The 19110-nt window shown below is 50.4% G+C and overlaps 1 protein-coding gene across 2 annotated transcripts; it reads right to left on the minus strand.

The window, feature by feature from the left end:
• Positions 1 to 1995: 1995 nt before the first annotated feature.
• Positions 1996 to 14471, minus strand: Oxtr (oxytocin receptor). Of its 2 annotated transcripts, none has more exons than XM_051154595.1 (2): positions 13517 to 14471; positions 1996 to 2337 (listed from the first exon to the last, which is right to left on the minus strand). In XM_051154595.1, exons 1-2 carry the CDS (start codon positions 14433 to 14435, stop codon positions 2090 to 2092), a joined length of 1167 nt encoding a protein of 388 aa, XP_051010552.1. In that variant the 5' UTR covers positions 14436 to 14471; the 3' UTR covers positions 1996 to 2089. The 2 variants fall into 2 exon arrangements, with proteins under 2 accessions (XP_051010552.1, XP_051010553.1); XM_051154596.1 differs by lacking the exon at positions 13517 to 14471 and adding an exon at positions 8964 to 9099.
• Positions 14472 to 19110: the final 4639 nt, after the last annotated feature.

A 19110-nucleotide genomic window follows, 5' to 3' on the forward strand; every position in this document is an offset into this window, starting at 1 on the left:
TGGCAAAGTGGACCTGCAGATTCGAGGCTTTTTGAAAGTACCCTTGATATATCTAAGTAAGTCTAGAATTAGGTCTTGGTTTCAAAGGTGCTCCAGAGTGCATAGTGGCCAGCCAGCCAGAAAGCCACTATTCAGTTGTGTCCTGTATTTAATGACCAAAGCTATTTCTGAGACAGAGTCATATCCTGCCCTCAAGGCTGAGAGGACATTGGAGAACACGCTTATCAGATAAACAAAACCTTTGAGACCCCTGGGGAATTGCTGTTCTAAAGAAGACAGGGCACAGCAGCTGCCGAGTGTCTCTCGGGCCTTTGTTAAGGCCAGGTAAGGGTGATCACCACTTTTACAGGCCAGAATAGAGCCAGCCTCTCCTGCTGACACTTGGAGGTGGAGGAGAGTCACAGGAGAAATAGCACTTGAGGAGGATGGACCAGGAAATTCACCATCATTTTTCCAGAATTCAGTTCTTAGACTTTTTTTTCACATTTTTAAGTGTATATGGTTCGGTGGGTTTTGGTTTTGTCTGTGTGTGTGTGTGTGTGTGTGTGTGTGTGTGTGTGTGTGTGTGTGTGTGTGTGTGTTTGCACATGAGTATGTGTATGTTGTATATCCACGTGTGCACGTAGAGACCAAAGGTTGACTTCAGGTGTTTTCTTCCACCCTATTTTTTATTTAGCTCTTTGTTTGTTTTGAGATAGAGACTTTCGATAAAACCCAAAGCTAATCAATCTGCTAGGCAGAGTGGCCAGGCCAGCAAGTCTCTGGTCCACCGTCTCCATCCCGGGGCTGAGGTTATAGACACGTGCCACTGAACCTGGCTTCTACGTGGGTGCTGGATTTCTGAAGTCAGGTCCTCATACTTGCTCAGCAGGCGCTTTCCTGAGTGAGCCATCTCCTCAGCCCCTGGCTCAGTGATTATCAATACATTCTCAGAATTGTGCTCCCACCACCAATTCCAAAGCATTTTAACCACCATCTCCTTGGGGGAATTTTAAGATCAGTTTATCAATGTTTGCAGAAGCCAGCTAGAATTCTGATGAGGATTACATCAAATCTGCCCAACAATATAATGTCTCTGATTCATAAGCTCAAGGTGGCTCCGTTTATTTGGTCTCCTTTAACCTCCTTCAGTGCTGTTTGCAGTTTTCAGGGCACAAGGCTTACATTTCCTCTGTTAGCCCTACCCCACCCCCTTTATTCATTCTGTCACTTTTATGGATGGAATCTCTTAAGTTCACTTTCCCATTGGTGGCCAGCAATACAAGGAAATACGAACGATTTTTGTACATTGATTTGGCAGTAACCTTGCTATTCATCTGTCAGCTCCAGGGAGGGGGCGGGTGGGAGAAGGCCTATGTGCATGCGTGTGCACGTACACATATGCATGTGTGTATTCCTTAGGATCTCATATGCGTGGGTCAGTGTCATGTGCAAACCGTTCTCCTCCTTCCTGTCTCTCCTGGATGGCTTTAATTTCCTTTTCCTTCCCAAATGCTTGTCAGGCGTCAGTTCTTCAACATTTCAGCCTGTGTTCTCATGGCCTTCCTGAGCCAGGTGGCCTCACGCGTCAGTCTCCAGCTTCCAGTGCTCTCTTGAAACAAACTGGTCCCTAAGGATGCTAAGCTCTGTCCACACAACTCAGGTCAGAAGGAAGTTAGCACCACTTTGCACCTGCAGCCTCATTTCTCATTCCTTGTCCCAGCCCACTGGGTTTCCTCACATCATTGGTCAACAATCCTAGGTGCACTGCCTTTCACAAGATCCCAGGATAAACAAGGAAAACAAACAAACAAACAAATGGAATAAAAGCCAGGCTCAGGAGACTTCGCCCACTGCCCAGGAGCACTTGGGTCAGGGTAGTAGAAACACAGGTAGGAGTCCAGGTGACCCTCTGATGGCTGAGTGACCCTATCATCTCCCATAGAGACATTTCCCCACCTCAAGTCAGAATATACCCCACACTTTAGCCACCCCGAAGAAGGAGGGACTCACACCCACTGGGCACCTTATACAGCTCCATGCATGGCCACCAGGGGAAGACCAGAGTCCATACAACCCGCAGGCTGGCCACGTGGACCAGGCCTGTGGTTCACGCTGAGGATGGTTGAGAACAGCTCCGCTGGCTGGAGCTGCGACGACTCAGGACAAAGGTGGATGAGTTGCTTTTCTTGCTGATGCTTGTTTCTCCGGGCCGGCTGCCCTTCAGGTACCGGGCAGAGCAGCAGAGGAAGCGCTGCACAAGTTCGTGGAAGAGGTGACCTGTGAAGAGCATGTAGATCCAGGGGTTGCAGCAGCTGTTGAGGCTGGCCAAGAGCATGGCAATGATGAAGGCAGAAGCTGCAGGGTGGGATTGGGAAGAAAGGAGAACAGGGAGTTAGTCTGGGTCCATCCCAGACCTTCCTGACTCAGCCATGGTTGCCCCAGCAACAGTTCTCCCAGGTACCACAGGCTGGGTCACAAGACAAGGTACCAACAAGACACAGTGTATTGCTCATCCATTTCCTTGCTCCGGGTCCACTCCTTGATCTAACCAGGGCACAACACAACCCTCAGCTACCTCATCCTGGCTCTTTTTTAAAATATAATTTTAATTGTATTAATTTATTCAAATTACAACTCAATTGTTATCCCATCACTTGTATCCTCCTGTTCCTCCCTCCCTCCTGCTTTCACCTTATTCCCCTCCCCTATGTCTGTGACTGGGGGGGAACTCCTCCCCCTCTATATAATCATAGGCTATCAAGTCTCATCTTGGTAGCCTGCTATCCTTCCTCTGAGTGCCACTGGGCCTTCCTATCAAGGGGAGGTGGTCAAATATGGGGCACCAGAGTTTGTATGAAAGTCAATCCCCACTCTCCACTCAGCTGTGGAGAATGTCCTGTCTATTGGGTAGATCAGAGTAGGGGTTCAATATTTACTACTTGTATTGTCCTTGGTAACTGCACTTTCCCAGGCGCTTAAGTCCTCTGTCCTTCAGCAGTATGCATCACAAACCCTTGCTTCTTCATCCTTCACCCAGAAAATGCTTGAGTGCCTACAGCTGGAGTGGGAAAGAACACAGGGGTGGCCAGGCGATGGCAGCCTTCATTTGCATAGCCCTGTCAGCACCAGTCACTAGAACTAATTACCGTATCTCCCTGGAAGGCTTCAGTTCCTTCAGCTTCACATGAAACAATGAGGAGTTCCAACCTGCCTGGAAGCAGCAAGGATCAAAGAGTGACAGGTACACAGGACTGCACAGCAAGAGGTAATGGCTGTCACCACATGCCAGGCACCCACCAGGCTCTGGGGACATTGGGATGAAGAAACAAACTTACTCCTAGAAACTTTGAAACAGAAGGGATTTTTTTTTTTAATCTAGGGTTTTTTTTGTTTGTTTTGTTTTGTTTTTTCACTAGCCTAAGTCTGAAGACTGGAAACTATTTCTGACAAGAGATGCTTCTTGGTGGCTTCTCTAGAAACCCGGGAGGAAAATAAAATAAGAGTGAGATTAAGGATTTCTGCCTGCGGCACTGGCACTCGTGAAGGAAGGTTCCTGGCACGGGCAGGGGGAGTTGGGCAAACCCACTGGTTTTCTATCTTTTGGAAAACTTTCAAGACTCACTCCAGAAGTCAGAAGATCTTCCCTGGGAGGCTCAAGTGGCAGGGCCTGGGTTCAGAGAACAGGGGCTTGCCAGTAATGTCCCCAGCAGCCATGGAAGAATAGGAGTCTGAGTGGTTCTCAGAGTGGCAACCCCGGGGCACAGCTGCTGCTGCAAACCTGCATGGAATGCAAGCGCTCAGGCCCAACGGAGCTGCTCGGCAGTGGTTGAACAGCCCCCAAGGGTTCTGAACGGAAGCCAAATGTAAGAGCCTCTGACCCCGTTCATTGCTCTTGATCGGCCCAGAAGCAAGCTACAATAGAGGAAGAAATAAATAAATAAATAAATAAATAAATAAATAAATAAATACAAGTGAATCTTGCAAAGTAATTTTTTAAAATCCAAATAGGGACATCAAATCCTTAAAATGAAAACAATAACAATTAGAAAACAACAAAGGAAAGAAAAGCCAATATGATGAGATTCCTTATTTTTATTAAGGAAAATTTTCTATAGGCTTTTGTTTGGCTGGGAAAAGAGAAGATGAGAAACACAGGTGGGGTGCCTTAAGGTTAAAATCACCCACAGAACTAAAAATAGAATATGTTTAAAATCATAAAAGAGGCAAAAATCAATAAAGGCCAAACACAATGAAACCAACTGTCAGCCCCAGAGAAGATGGACATGAAATGAGAGGGAGGCTCATAGCCAGACCCAAAGGCACCAGCCCGTACCCCGCTGTGCACAGTTACAAAGTACAGGCTGAACACGCCTGATGAGGCAGCCCAGCATTTCAAGTGCTCCCAACTTAGAAAGGTTTTGTAGGTTGACATAATTCCCCAACTGTAAAGTGTCACACTTGACCTCATGTGATATATCAGTCAAGACCCAAGCTCACTAAAAACCCTGAGCAAAATTTCCCTGGGGCAGCAGGTGCAAGGTTTACATGATGTATGAATTTCATAGTCCCCCAAGACACATTATTGCATTTGTGCAAATATTCCAAAATCCAGAGAAGCACTTTTGGTTCTAGGTATTTGGGATACGGATCCTCTCCCTGCATAATCTTGGTGGATCGCCTGAAGCGACTGGCATCACGGCTTTGCATTTAGACTGATGTGACTCCAGGCACAGAGTCAGCAAGCTATGGCTCATTGGCTAAAGTGTGCCTGCATTCTGTTCTTATCGATACTAGCATGGCCACCCATTCTAGGCTGCTTTTGTGCTTCAGGGGCATAGCTGGACAATTGTGACTAGGGCTTCGAACCCTACAAGCCGAAAGTAGTTGTCATCTGACCCCATATAGAAAAATTAGTCACTCTTTGACGGAGTACCTGTAGGAGGGTTAGATGTTAACAGGTAGATGCTGAGGGCCCTGGAAGAGGATGGAAACCCCAGAGCAAGTGCACATAGGGCAATGTGGGCCACAGGAAGAAACTCCTCCCTCCCCACACCACAGTCAGCAGAATCCAATTGTGCCATTGCTTCTAAGTCACACAGATCTGGGCAAAGATCTGGCTCTATATTTTGGAGCTGTGTGTTCTTGGGGGGAGTTACTCAAGACCTCTGTACCTCGAATTCTTCATCCATGAGATGGGAAACAAAAGTGTTCCTCACAGGAATGTTGTGAGACTGACAAGCAAGGGTAGTCCAGAATTCAGATTCCTTAACAGCAAGCACAGCCTCCTCATCGCCACCTTCACTCCTGCAATGATGAGGGTGCACTTGACAGGCAGATGCTTTTGTAATCCCCAGCAGTGTTAGCCCCTACATGGGAAACGGACATTCTTGTGTTCCCTGAGCTGGGGTGGGTCTGGGAATGTGAAGCACTCTGGGAGGGGCGAAGATGAAGGACCCCGTGGCTGAGCTTCTGGAAGCTTCGCAGCCATGTGGCTGTGGCTGTCACTGACTGCATCCAGAGTGTGGCTCTCTGGCCAAGAAAGCCAGCAGACATGGAGGCACTTGTGCTAGCTTAAAAGGTCCACAGCCCGAAGCCTGCACAGTGAAACTGCCCGTCTCCACCAGCTTGTCAGTTTCTGATGGCTTTAAACACTTTGAGACGGGGTCTCAGCTCCAACCCAGAACAAATAACTCACAGTCTTCCTCCACATCCTGGCAATGTCTAGCCATGTCCTGCAGGTTTGGGGAACCTACATCACTTGGAAGTGCTAGGACTTCCATCTTTCTTCATCTGGGCCATAAGCCAGGACTCACCTGCTCTGAGCATGTGTGCAGTCGGCCCCTCTGCCTTCTGCTTACCAGCCTTGCAGCCTGCAAGTCCAGGGCTGCATCATCCCTTGGTGTTCTCCCACACTGAGATTCTGCCCATGTTTATCTTCTTTCCCAGCATGCTGAGCAGTTGGCTAATGCTTGCAAGGGCATCCAGCCTACAGCCCACAAGTTATAAGCAGCCCAGGAAAGCTATGAATGCATTCCAGCACAAAGTTGTAAATGTACTTAAAACATGACACTGCTTACTTTTTAGAAGCTTGACTGTGCAGTTCTCCAGTATGAACGCCATCAATGACAACACCATGTCTCCACGTCACACAAAATAAACATATATATGTTCTCAAACCCTGCAGGCTGTGGATTGAAGATGCTTGAAATCTAAACACGTAGCCTGAGACAATTTTTCTTTGTCCAGTGTTGCTCAGAGAAGCCAAAAGGTTGGATATATGTGCATTCTAAAGGCAATGACTGACCTAGTCTCTGCCTTTAGGCAAGTGCAGCAGGCTATAAGATGTTGTAGTCCCATCTCTTTCAGAAAGAGACACTGCAGTCTCACCCTTCAGGACTCAGAGCTCACTCTGGAGCCACCAGAGTGTGGGCTGCCCAGGGCTCACAGTGGGAGCCTCTTGTTGCCTCTGGACAGAGGAGCAGCCACATCTCATGAATGCTCAGTGAAGATGCTCAAAGGCCAGGAATCCGGCCTCCCTCTATCTTCCTTGCAGGGATATCTCACATTGAAAGATGCTCCTGTCACATTTCCCAGAAGACAGGCATCATGAGGTCAAGGAAGAGATAAGAAAGCTATAGAAGCCAGGATGAGGGCATACACAAAAGTTGCCTAGGTAGGGAACTGGTTCACAGAAGGAGACCTGAGCCCAGGAGAAAGTGCTCTGAGAAGGGACATGTCTGGAATACAGGATTCCTCCCAACCCCGCCAGGTCTGAATTTCCCTGTCCCTCTCGGAGCCAAATCTACCCTCTGCATGTTGCTTTCCTCATCTGGACACTGAAGGCCACACAGGAAGGTCAGAAAATGGAAAGGGTCTTAAAGCTAGAGTGAAACGACTTCCTGTTGCTGTGACTAATGGAGAAAGGATAAAAGATGGGATCAGCTGTTGTCATTCATTTCAGTCAAGGACGGGGCTTCTAACCAGAGGTTAAAGAAACTGCTTTAATTCCTTTTCCTCCAGCACTTTTCAAAAATTAAAGGACAAGAAAGAAAAATAGAGGCCTGGGATCAGATGCATGTACAAGAGAAACTCAACAGAGCCCGTTTGGAGAAGTTTACATTGCCGGAAACATAATTAGCCCCGCAGGGTGGGTTTCTGCAGGTAGGATGAACAGGCCTTCAGGGGACTCACCAGAAGAGCCAGCTATAGAATTCTGTCTCCCACTCTTCTGAAATAAAAGATTGCACCCTCCCCGTGAGCAGAGGTCGTGGGAAGGTGCCAAGGCTATCAGCCTGGTATGGCTGGTCCCTGCCAGAGAGGGACAATGTGTGGGAGTGATGGGCCACCCACATGCCCAGGAGATGCCTGGAGGAGGAAGAGAGCAAACATCTCTCCACTCTCAGAATCCAATTAATTTATCCTTGCCAGGTCTAAGCTGGCACTGGGGACACATGTAGACTCATCAAGTTCCTGGGCACTGGGATCTACACATATAAAAGTGACAGCATTTGGGGAAGAGGCTGGATGAGCTAGGGGGCTGGGGACACCTACAAATGGGGGCTCCCACTACCAGGCAGGAGCATGGGCAGGAGAAACAACACACCACTAGCCAGAGTCTGGTGCCATGCACCTGACTAGAGAGTCCCCAGTGCATTTGCCCCAGAACTGTGATTCATGGGGACAGGAGACAGAAAGCTATGGGGGACAGCACCAGGCACTCCATCTCCACCAGACCAGCTTTACTCACATCCCTAAAACTCCCCCTTTTGGACTTCCGGGCACTTACTATGCCCTGCATTGAGGGCCCAAATTAGCCCAGGACAGCTGGTAGGCAGCTGGCCACAGTCCCCAAAGGCTGTGTTGTTCCTGAGGCAACCCAGGCATTCACACACAGTGCAAATAAAGGCTTATGGCCCCTCTCCTCTGACTCACATCCACCAGCCTCTTCCTAAACTTCTCAGCCAGGAAGCCATCCTCCTGGGCAAGGCCACCCCCGGAATATGTAAAACTGATGGGAAGCCCCTATTACTACAGGGACTTGTGGGGGAGAGGGTAGCAGGAGAGCTCTGGCGGGCCTTTCAAAATATTCCTTCTAAATGTATGTTTACATAAAGATGGGATCCCAGGATATGCCACAGGATGCATCTTTGCAAAAGACTGAGCTTTTACAACTATGATTTTTTCCCAGAACTACCTGTGGTAGACTAGCCCCATGCATTTTGGGGCTGGAATAAAGAGCATCTGGGTTACTGAAGCCAAAATGGCCTTTGTTCCGGCGGCTCTGATCACTTCTGGCCAACATGTGAGGCCATTGGGTTGGGCTGAAAAAGAAAAGTCAGATCTTCCTGCATGTTCCACGTCACCCCATTCTCAAGGAATGGTTCCTAGGAAAGCATGTGGGAGGCAAGTGGGATGCTCAGGACACAGCCTCCCTGCTAAAGCTCTGCTGCTCAAAGTGTAGCTGATGGTCGGTACCACTTAGCATCACCTGTACATGTGCCAAAGATGCAGGCAATCAGGGATCCAGGCCTGGTATGCCCAGTCAGATCAGCATTTTACGAAGGGCCTCAGAGATTGGTGTGCAACTAAAATTCTTTCCAACTATCCCAATTCACATGGATAGAGAAGCAAGAGAAAGTAGCTGTCTAATGCTTTCAACTATGAGTGTATATCTGCTTCTCTGCACAGCAAGCTCCTATTCAGCCCTCAGGAAACTTTTCAAACATTGCCTCCTCTTTGAAACCCTCCCGATGTCATCTCTCCTGTCCCACCCCCACCCCCCAGGGATACAGCATCAGCCACTGACTCCTATGAACACTCACATGACATGGTAAATGAATACACCTAGTGTGGAATCATCCCATAATGTTCTCGTTACAATTTTTTTTACACTCCTAGGCTGAGGACTATGCCCCGTTTGTGACTGTGTCGCTAGCTGCAAGCAGAGGCAGAAAATAAGAAAAGGTTGATAAGGGACTGACCTGAATTGAAGCATGAAATTAGCAGACAGGAAGTCTTGATAAGTCAGCCACCTCCTCCAGCACATCAGAAAGGCAAAAAGACAATCTCCCTGTTAGATAACAGGACATGGCCTGCTAACAGGGTGACTGGACTCAAACACAATTCCCTCTGGGTAAGTTATGTGAAGAAAGAGAGAGAGAGAGAGAGAGAGAGAGAGAGGGAGAGAGAGAGAGAGAGACAGAGAGAGAGACAGAGAGACAGAGAGAGAGAGACAGAGAGAGACAGAGAGAGAGAGAGAGAGAGAGAGAGAGAGAGAGAGAGAGAGAGAGAGAGAGAGAGAGAGAAACAGTGATTGTTCAGGAAGAAATTGGGCCAACTAGTCAGAGGCCTGGCACAGAAGCGCCATCTCCTGGCCAAGAACTGCTTGAGAAGAAAAGCAGAAGCTGCTCCCAGTGGCTAAGGACCCAGGAGCAAGCAGCCCAGGAAAATGACACTTTTGCACTCCTGGTGTCTTCTCTCCCTTACCAAGGGTCCAGCTGGGACACTTCCAAGAGCAGAGCTATGCCCTCTGCATCAGCCTTCCCGCTGTGGGGCAGTAAGACACTGGCTCCTCCACCTCTTGCCCTGCTCCTAGGCACTCCAGGCCACCTAGTTGCCACACTAGCCACATGCTACTACTGCTCTCAAAATCACTCCCTCCCCTCACTGGCTCCATGAAGCCCTGGGACTTGTTTTAAAAAATGTCTCCTTATTTTTCAAAAGAGACACCATATTAGGCTGCAGAGACAGCTCAGCTGGTAACGTGCCTGCCTTAGAAGTATGAGAGAGCCTGGGGTAGACCGCCAGCACTCATACTGAAAAGCCAGCACAGTGGTCCACGCTCGCAATCCCACCACTGAGGAGACAGAGATGAGGGGTCTCACTGGCTAAGCAGCCAAGCTGAATCAGTGGCTTCCAGGCCAGTGAGAGTCAATGTCTCAAAAACAAAGTGGGAGGCCCCTGAGCCACTGCATAGGATTGGCCTCTGGCTTCCACATGCACATGTATACAAGTGCATGAGAACCTAAACACGTATGCACAGCCATTCAAACATATGCACCCACTCTCACATGAGCATAGCACTCACATACACACTCACACAATACATGCAGCCACACTAATGCTCCCTACATCCCATATGTACCCACACCTACACACACATCACACATGCAAACATATATGACACACACATGCATGCCTACATGCAAATGAACCAACACCCACACAAGCAAACAGGCAATGCATACATACACATGCACCCTCAGCAACATGAAATGAATGCGAACACATGCACACAGGCAAATATTATCATACAATACACATATGAACACACTCAAACACACACCAAAATGACTACACACACATGGAGCTTTAAGTAAAGGCCTAAACCCACAGAAACACGTGTATAAACACACACACACTCTCACTCATGTGCCCATACCCACAAAAACATGTGCATACACACAGGCATGTCACAACATACACACATACATGTGGACACTCAAATGTATACACATGCACACACAATCACATACACACAAGGTGATCTGTCCCAAACTACAAAGAGTGGTGAGATGAAAAGTCTTCCTTCTAGCCAAGAGGGTGGCGATAGGACGAGAAAGGGAAGAGCAAGTGATGAGGGCTGTGGCTAAGGCAACAGAGACCATGCAAGGCTTTAGGGGTCTGGCAATGGGGGTTTGGAACCCGGAGTGCTGAGAGTACCATGTTGTTGGCAGGGCCATGGTGGGAGGGGCACACACAAGTAGGTTCAGAAAAACCCAGGATGTAAAGATGGTTGGGCCAGAGCGGCAGAGTCCCCTCTGTTCCTGTGGGTCTCAATGAATGTCACACAGGGGACATTCATCTAACTCCTCGCTTAACCCAGATTGATACCCAAAAGGGGAGTCTTGCCCCCTCATAGTGATTATCCCTGCTGCTCAGATGGGAATGGGTCCCTAATCCTGCAGGTGGCAACAAGTCTCTGATGGAGACTTGCTCTTTCCTGTGCATGCAGAGCTTGGCCAGCAGGGCCTCATAAAGTCTAGGGTAGCCCCTTACAGCCCAGGCACTAGGGGGAGCCTTTTAATGTTCTTGGCTTCTAACTTGCCAGGACAAGATGGTGGGGTGAAAGCAAGGAGGCTCCAGGTCTAGCCCCAACCTAGGCTCTGCCAAGAGTATGCTGTGGTCCAGGCTCTAGGCTTAGCTCCCCAAATCTAAGGTCTCCCAAGCTGTAGGCTGAGCTCCCAGATCTAAGGCCTACATGCTGCCCTTACCTCCTCACTTCTCCTAGCCCACTTGGACAGCTGTCAGACAGGAAAGGCTGGGCAGCAAGCCTCACCCACTAATTTCCAACATTAATCAAACCTTTGGAAGCTGGAAAGCTAAAGCTACTTGCAGCAGAAGCTCCATACAAGCCAAAAGCACACAAGTGTTCACAACCTTCCTCCTCTGGGAGCCAAGACAGCTGAAAACTGCCCATCTGTTTGTAGTGATTAACCTGCAGGATCAAGATGGAGGGCATTGCAGGGCCAAGAAGGAAAAACCTGCCCAGTGTGCCTGTGTGCACCCTCCCCGTGGCTTTCCACAAGGCTAGGCCACTGAAGAGCAAGATCTTCTAAGGTGTCCCCACCATAGGCCCTACAGGGAACTGTCCTCATCCTCAGAGCTAGACACAGAGGGTCACTGGACAGGAAGGCATCTCAGAGCCAGTTAGTGCAGGAGACAGGGCTGGAATGTCAGGTGTGACTCACATTCTCAGCCTGAGGTGATTTAGATACACTCAGATGATACACTTCTGGACATATCTGTGAAGGTGACATTTCCAGAGAGGCTTACACAGGGAGCAAAGGCACACCCGGAATGTGGGTGGCACCATCTGTAGGCTGGAGCCGGGACTGAATAAGGAGAATTTGAGCTGGGCAACAGTGCTCATCTCTGCCTGCCTTCTGCCAGCAGAAGCCATATGACCAGCACCTCATGCCTGCTGTTACCCGCTCCTTCAAACAGCGAGCCAAGTAAACCCTCCTCCCTTAAATTGCATTTATCACAGAAGCAAGGAAAGCTACAAATATAGCAGGTATCACCCAGACTTGCCCTAAAGGGGGCCCACCTAATATCTGCAGCCACTGGCATTGGAGTTCCCCCTGTACCACACGGGCTAGGATCCTCCAATTCTGCTGAGGACACAGCTAAGCCTGAAGCCTTATTCAGAAAGTCCTACTTCAGCTTTGCACCTTGTTCAATTTCCTGGTTGTGGCTTTTCCTTTCCTGGCTCAAAAGACCCCCACGTTGAACTGTTGCTCAGCCCAAACTTGCTGTGTGTCTCAGTAGAAGTGTCTTTTTACCCCTAGACCTTTGTAATGTGTGACCAGAGGCCACAAAATGGCCAGAGTCCTCATAGCAATCTTTGTCCTGAGTATCACAGGCCATCAGTAAATGCTGACTAATAGGTGTCCTGGCCCCGGCAGAGCAAATCGAGAGGGCTTGGTGAATTCCAGCTTCCCAAGCATAGGGATTTGGTGTTGGTAGCAGGGGTGACTATATCCATAAAACGATGCTGCACCATCTAGGGTTAGAATAGTTAAATCCTTTCTAGCTGGTCTGTGAGGTGAAACCAGGCCTTCCCAGATGCAGGCTATGCCAAAGCGAGGGTGTAAGGCAGGACCACTGGTGATAATGGCTCCTGCTGTTTCCAAATTGGGGGTGATGGGATTGAGGGGACATTGTCTGCGAGCTGCGCCTCGTGCTTGTCACCGCCTCAGATCCCGGGCTGTCCTGTTTCCCCCAGCTCCTTCCTCCACATGTGCTATTCAATGCCCTCTTGGCTTCTCACAAGTGCAGCCCCCATCCTATAACCTCAGTGGTCCTCCAGGATAGAGGGCTCTTCCCCCCTGTATAGCAATCTCATGGCCTCCCCACCAAAGCTGACCACTGTCCTCTTGGCTCCCTTCCTTTCTCCTGAGTACAAGCCTGGGCACCCCAGCCCTGTCCCTGCCCAGGGCCTCTAAGGTACTCACCTCTCCATTACCTCCACCAGACAAGACACTCTGGAGCTTGTCTTGACCTCCCGCAGAGGTCTCTTGGGAGACCCATTCAGCTTTCACAGCACCAACTGTTTCTTCCTGAGGTTGACCCTACCCAACCTGGCTTTATTGTGTCCAGGCCAACTTAACTTAAAGTAGTTCAGTATAAAGTGAACTCAAAGTAGAAGGAGCCTGAGCCTGTACTCAGTTTGCAAACCCACCTCCATCGTGTCTCCTGCCTCAGTTTCCCCCTCCGTAATAAGAATTTTGGCGCTGAAAGTTGCCCAAGGCCTGTACTGGGGATTTTGCCTGTGTTCTGGCAAGAGTTGGTACTTTTATGGGTATTTTCATGCTGCAGTCCAGGAGACTCGGAGAAGTTTCCGCCTCAAAGTCTATGGACCAGACAATGATGATGTGAACACAGCTTATCCCCCAGGAGGACCCCAAAACCTTGGGTGAACAGAGATAAGAGAACTGGAGCCTCGCCCTGCCACCCTCTCCACTCTCACTACCTTCCTTGGGCGCATTGACATCCCAGACGCTCCACATCTGCACGAAGAAGAAAGGCGTCCAGCACACGACAAAGGCCAGTACGATGATGAAGGTCATCTTCACTGTGCGGATCTTGGCCTTGGAGATGAGCTTGACACTACTGACCCTTGCCAGTGCCGCTCGCCCACCTCCGCCAGCAGCATCACTCCCCTCGGCTGCCGCAGCCGCTGCTGCTGTCTTGAGCCTCAGGTTCTGCCAGATCTTGAAGCTGATGAGGCCATAGCAGGCGGCCAGCACGATGACAGGCACAATGTAGACGGCAAGCGTGATCCACGTGACATAGGCCTTGGGTCCCCAGGGCTGGATGAAGACCGCCCAGCAATCAAAGACGCCGTCTGCCACTTCGCGCAGTGAGAAAATGTGCACCTGCGGCGCGCTAGCCACTAGGCAACCTAGCCACGTAGCCAGCACCGCCAGGCGGTCCGTTCGGCGGCGCAGCGAACGCAGAGGCTGGCAAATGGCCAGGCAGCGGTCGAGCGACATAAGCAGCAACAGGTAAGTAGAGGCGAACATTCCCACCACCTGCAAGTATTTGACCAGACGACACAGCAAGTCGGGCCCATAGAAGCGGAAAGTGATGTCCCACAGCAGCTGCGGGAGCACCTGGAACACAGCCACCACCAGGTCGGCGATGCTCAGGTGCTTCATGAAAAAGAAGAGACGCGAGTGTTTGTGGCGCGTGGTGCGCAGAGCCAGCAGCACGCACGCGTTGCCGCTCAGTGCCAGGAACAGAATGAGGCACAGTACCGCCACCTCCACCCGCGCCAGGGCCTCGTTGCGCCGTGGCGGCCCGGCTGTGCGGTTTCCCTCCACCCCTGGTGGCACTCCACTCCCGAAGTCCAACTCGATGCTCCAGTTGGCTGCCGGCGTGCCTTCCATGACCGTGACCGCGAAGGAGCACCGGGCCTTGTGGCTCTTTAAAGCGTGGCACGTGGGGCGGGGCCCGATGCGCCGTCCAGGTGTCTGTCGGAGCGCCGGGCACTGACCTGCCAGTTCCCGCCCTGAAACAAAGCAGGAGGGCCTTGGGAAGACCGCTGCGCTTCACTTGGGACACGCGCGGGGGACGTACTTGTCCCCTTTCTGGGAATTTGAAGTTACCTGAGTGTCAGGGCATAAGTCCAGCCAAGGGGCTGCTCAGTGGTGGTGTTGGTGATTTCTTTTGGTAGTGACCGCAGAAATCTCTTTCGGTACCTTCTTTGAGCCTCCGCAGATGCACTTGGGCTTGGGTCCCAGGAAACGATCCGCCTTACTGCCTGAGGAGAGAGGAGGCTCGCGATTAATCGCTTTCCCCAAAACAGGGATACCTACCCCAGCAGCGCCCCCCCCCCCGAGAATCCCCAACCCTACACCTCTCCCCGCAGGACCCTTAGCACAGCTATCTCTTAAGGGACCCCCCCCCCGAAGCTATCCCCCATCTTGGTAAGCTTTATTTCAGGTACATCTTCCTAGGGTCCCCCAAAAGCCCAGGTCAAGCCCATTCTTCCCTTCACCACCTCCATCCAAGACGCTCAGCCTAAGCTCCCAGAAGTTCCCGAGAGCCGCTTGCTCCTGGAGGGACTCCCGCTTGGGAGCGCAGCGCTCCCCGCCCTCGCCCCCACCCCACCCACCACTACTATCCGCAACGCAAGGCTGCTATGCCAGAGACCCCTGGGGACACCTTTCACAGGAATCCCCCACGCTAGCAGCCTCAAAGCTGCAGCAGCCCGAACAGTCAAGAGCTCTGCATTTTCGTCCACGCCGTCAGTCACTTCTCTCCGGGAACCAGAAGGACGAGACGCGCCAGAACCTTCCCTCAGAACCTGATGGTCCCACTGGTCCTATCTTGATAAGCTTTACTTCAGATACATCCTGTCCCCACTGTGCGCAGCACCCAGCCACCTGAAGGGAGCTTGAAGGTTAGCCCAAAGTTGCCTGGCCACCGGGGAAGTTGCAGTGTAATTGATGGCTTCAGAGATGGTGTGGGCTCTGAGGCCAGGAATGGAACAGCTACCGGAGCCACCCTCAGTGCCACCACGAGTGGATCTCCGCGTCTTTGCAATGCCCTAGCCTGCGGTTTTGCTGGTGGCTGGATGCGGACTGAAGGCAAGGGGAGTGCGCGTGGACCGCGTCAGCACAAGGCGCTGTCGGAAGGTGGCCGGCTTTGCCACAACTGGAGTCCAGAGCTGTCCGCTAGGGGGCAGAGCAAGCAAGCCGAGGCGATCCCAGAGAGCCAGGTGGGCTAGCCTGGTAGTCCCTCAGATTTATTTCATAGTAGTTTAAAACTCACCTAGGTTAATAATCTAACTTCTTCCTTTCTTGGTTTAGCTCTTCACGTCCTCAGAGATATGGGAGCCTTGGAGAATGACATTTTTCCATGAGTAAATTTTAATGAAGGCACATATTGGCTTCTTTCTTTCTTTCTTTCTTTTTTCTTCACATCGTTTTAAAGAGCACTCAGGTAAGCTCTTGCTCTGGAATGGTTTTTCTTATATTCATGTTAAGGAGTGATTGGAACTGCCTGCTCCTGCCACCAGCCCTGGGAGAAATCTTCATTTTTAGGTAGTTTGTGATGGAAACCTCTCTGTGTCTCCCTGTGTCTGCCTCTCTCTGTCTGTGTCTCTCTGTGTCTCTCTCTCTCTTTGTCTCTGTCTCTCTCTGCCATTCTCTCTCTCTCTCTGTGTGTGTGTGTGTCTGACTGTCTCTGCCTCTCTCTCTCTCTCTCTCTCTCTCTCTCTCTCTCTCTCTCTCTCTACACACACACACACACACACACACACACACACACACACACACACACACCGTGCCCCTACCCCACCCCCCAGTCCATTTGTGTTTAAGATTATTCATGCTTGTCAATGGGCCAAAGGCCACCTCTGCCCTCAGACCGGACCATACTTCAAAATTAAAACCCTAACTGGCGCCAGGGGAAGATTAACTGTGAGGGGCTGCTCCGCCACTGATTCACTATGAAGGGCTGCTCCTCCACTGCCTTGTCCATTTCTATTTTGAAACCATTTTTTTGAACTGATTTACAGTGACCAAGGGCCGGGATTGAGAAACGAATGGGGCTCCTTAACATGAATTAAATGTGTATTACCTTCTGACATTTTACTTTTTCCTCTTCTAATTCTATGGAGAGAATGAAATGAACCAAGGGCAGTGCTTCCTGAATGGACAATTAAAGCACTGTGCCAAGATACCTAGGTGCCGAGTCCTCCGGGGCCCTACTCCCCGGGTTCTGCATGAGACCATGCCAAGGCGGCTTGGATTCCCTGAGCATTACTTAACGGTGTGAGACAAAGGCTATCTATTATCTTCTTGCTTTGGGATTGTATCGCGAGAGTACCAACAGTACCTGTCAACATGTCACACGCATGACAGACTAAGGTGACAGAACATTCAAGTGAGAAGTGGCCCAACCTGAGCCCCCAGTTTTCCCATAAGTAAAATGAGGTGGCTGGTCCTACCACTCTAGTTTTCTTTCTGTGTATATGGGGAAGGGGCATACACTGGGGCCCACATGCGGAGGTCAGACCACAACCTCAAGTGTTAGTCCTCATTTTCCGCCGTGTTTGACACAGACTGCCTGTTTTCTGCCGTGTATGCCAGGCTCGCTGGCCTGGAAGCTTCCAGAGATTCTCCTGCCTCTGCCTCCCATCTTGTCACAGGAACACTGGGATGAGAGGGACATGCTAACATGCTTGGCTTTTTCATGCTTTCTGTGGGATTTGAACTTGAGGCCCCACTAAGGCATCTCCTCAACTCTCCTTTCTTTCTAAAGTGAGTTGAGAGGGTCTAGCCGGTCAAATAACCCCACTCCACTCCATGGCTGGATGAGGAAAGATTTGTCTGGCAAGCCCCTGACTAGGACATCTGGGAAGAAAAGTGTTGGGCTTGCAGAAGTCAGCCTACTCATCCCCCAGAGGACAGTGGCTCTCAGGGGCGAGTCAGCCAGCCACACCCTCAGCACTGGCTCATGAAGCAAGTGATTCAATCTCATTGTGGGTTTCCTAAGGACCACTTGGCCCAGGCAAAAGCTAAGTTCTCTAACTTGGCCATCATCTGAACACTCACAGCCTCTTTAATTTCTCAGCGTGTGTGGGGGACCAGGCAGAGAAGAGAAGTTCTGCTTGCCTAGTGACCCCCTCTGAAGGTCCCTGGTAAAGAGTGAGGCACGCACAGGCATTCTTGAACCCCGGCCAGAGAGAAAAGCTTTGTCTATTTTCAGTGTAGTGGGGATGACTTGAAACAGAAAGGCGACAAAGTACTTGGTCCTAGAGAGCTCTCAGGAGGCAGATTCACCATGAAGGACATTCTTCTGGATTAAAGAAGACAGGCATCCTTCCATGCCCCCCCCCCCGCAGATGCCACGGGAGTGGGGTGGGCACTGATAAGTCCATGCGGATGGATAAGGCATCCTCCCTCCCCCTCCCCCAGATGGCACAGGGGTGGGGTGGGCACTGATAAGTCCATGCAGATGGATGAAGCATGGTGGGGGCTGAAGGGTCTCAAAGGCTTCTTGACGAGTGCATTTATGTAGTGAGTGCGCTGCCCAAGCAAGGGGAGAAACGCTTCCTATGATAGTACTCAATTTATAAATTTAGCCCTGAATGACATTGAAAATGGCAGAAAGTGCAGTTCTTTCTTTTTCCTGTCTCACTCTTTTTGACTCACCAAGAACAAAGTCTGCTAGAAACAGAGCTAGGAGCTCCAAAAGGAAAGCTGATTGGCGTAGGCTAAGCTAACCCGCTAATTACATTGTAAAGGGCTTGGTTGACTGTGGAAAGGGAACTGAGGGAAACAAGTGAGGGCATTGCAAGCGTGAGAGCCATAGAGAAGGTGGACGGGAGAGACTGGCATTGGGACGCTGGTGGCCACAGGCAGATGCCACAGGCATGTGTGTGGACTGTGGTGAGGCTGGGATGTATAGCAACCAGAGTCAGCTAAAGAAAGAGAAACAGGGCTGGAGCAGTGGCTTGGTGGTTAAGAGCACTTGCTACTCTTAAAGGTTCAGCTCCCTGCACCCAAGCTGGGGTGCTTATGAACCTCTATAGCTTCAGTTCCAGGCGATCCAACACCCTCTGCTGGCCTACAAGGGTGCCTGCATGTACATGCACACACACACACACACACACACACACACACACACACACACACTCACACACTCACACACACACACACACACACACACACACACACACACACTCACATCAGTCCTGCCTGGTGGTACACATCTTTAATCCCAGCACTTGAGAGGGATAAGCATGTGGATCTCTATAAACTCAAGTCCAGCCTAGTTAACAGAATGAGTTTTAAGTCAACCATCACAACATGGTGATACCTTGTTTAAAAAAAAATAAAAGTAAGGCCCACCTGTGCAAAGAAATTTATTTACATACAGAGTTGGCTTGTGTGTTGTTGAGGCTGGCAAGCTCAAGTCTGCAGAGTTGCCTGGTCATCGGGAACCCTAGGGCGGAAATGCTGCTGCATTTCAAGTCAGGAGGCGTCCACTGCACAACCCCTTCTTGGCCAGTGGAGGCCATTCTTGGCTTGGCATCGGATCTTCAAGCAGTTA

This window comes from Acomys russatus, chromosome 13, assembly GCF_903995435.1.
Source record: "Acomys russatus chromosome 13, mAcoRus1.1, whole genome shotgun sequence".
Taxonomy (NCBI): Eukaryota; Metazoa; Chordata; class Mammalia; order Rodentia; family Muridae; genus Acomys; species Acomys russatus.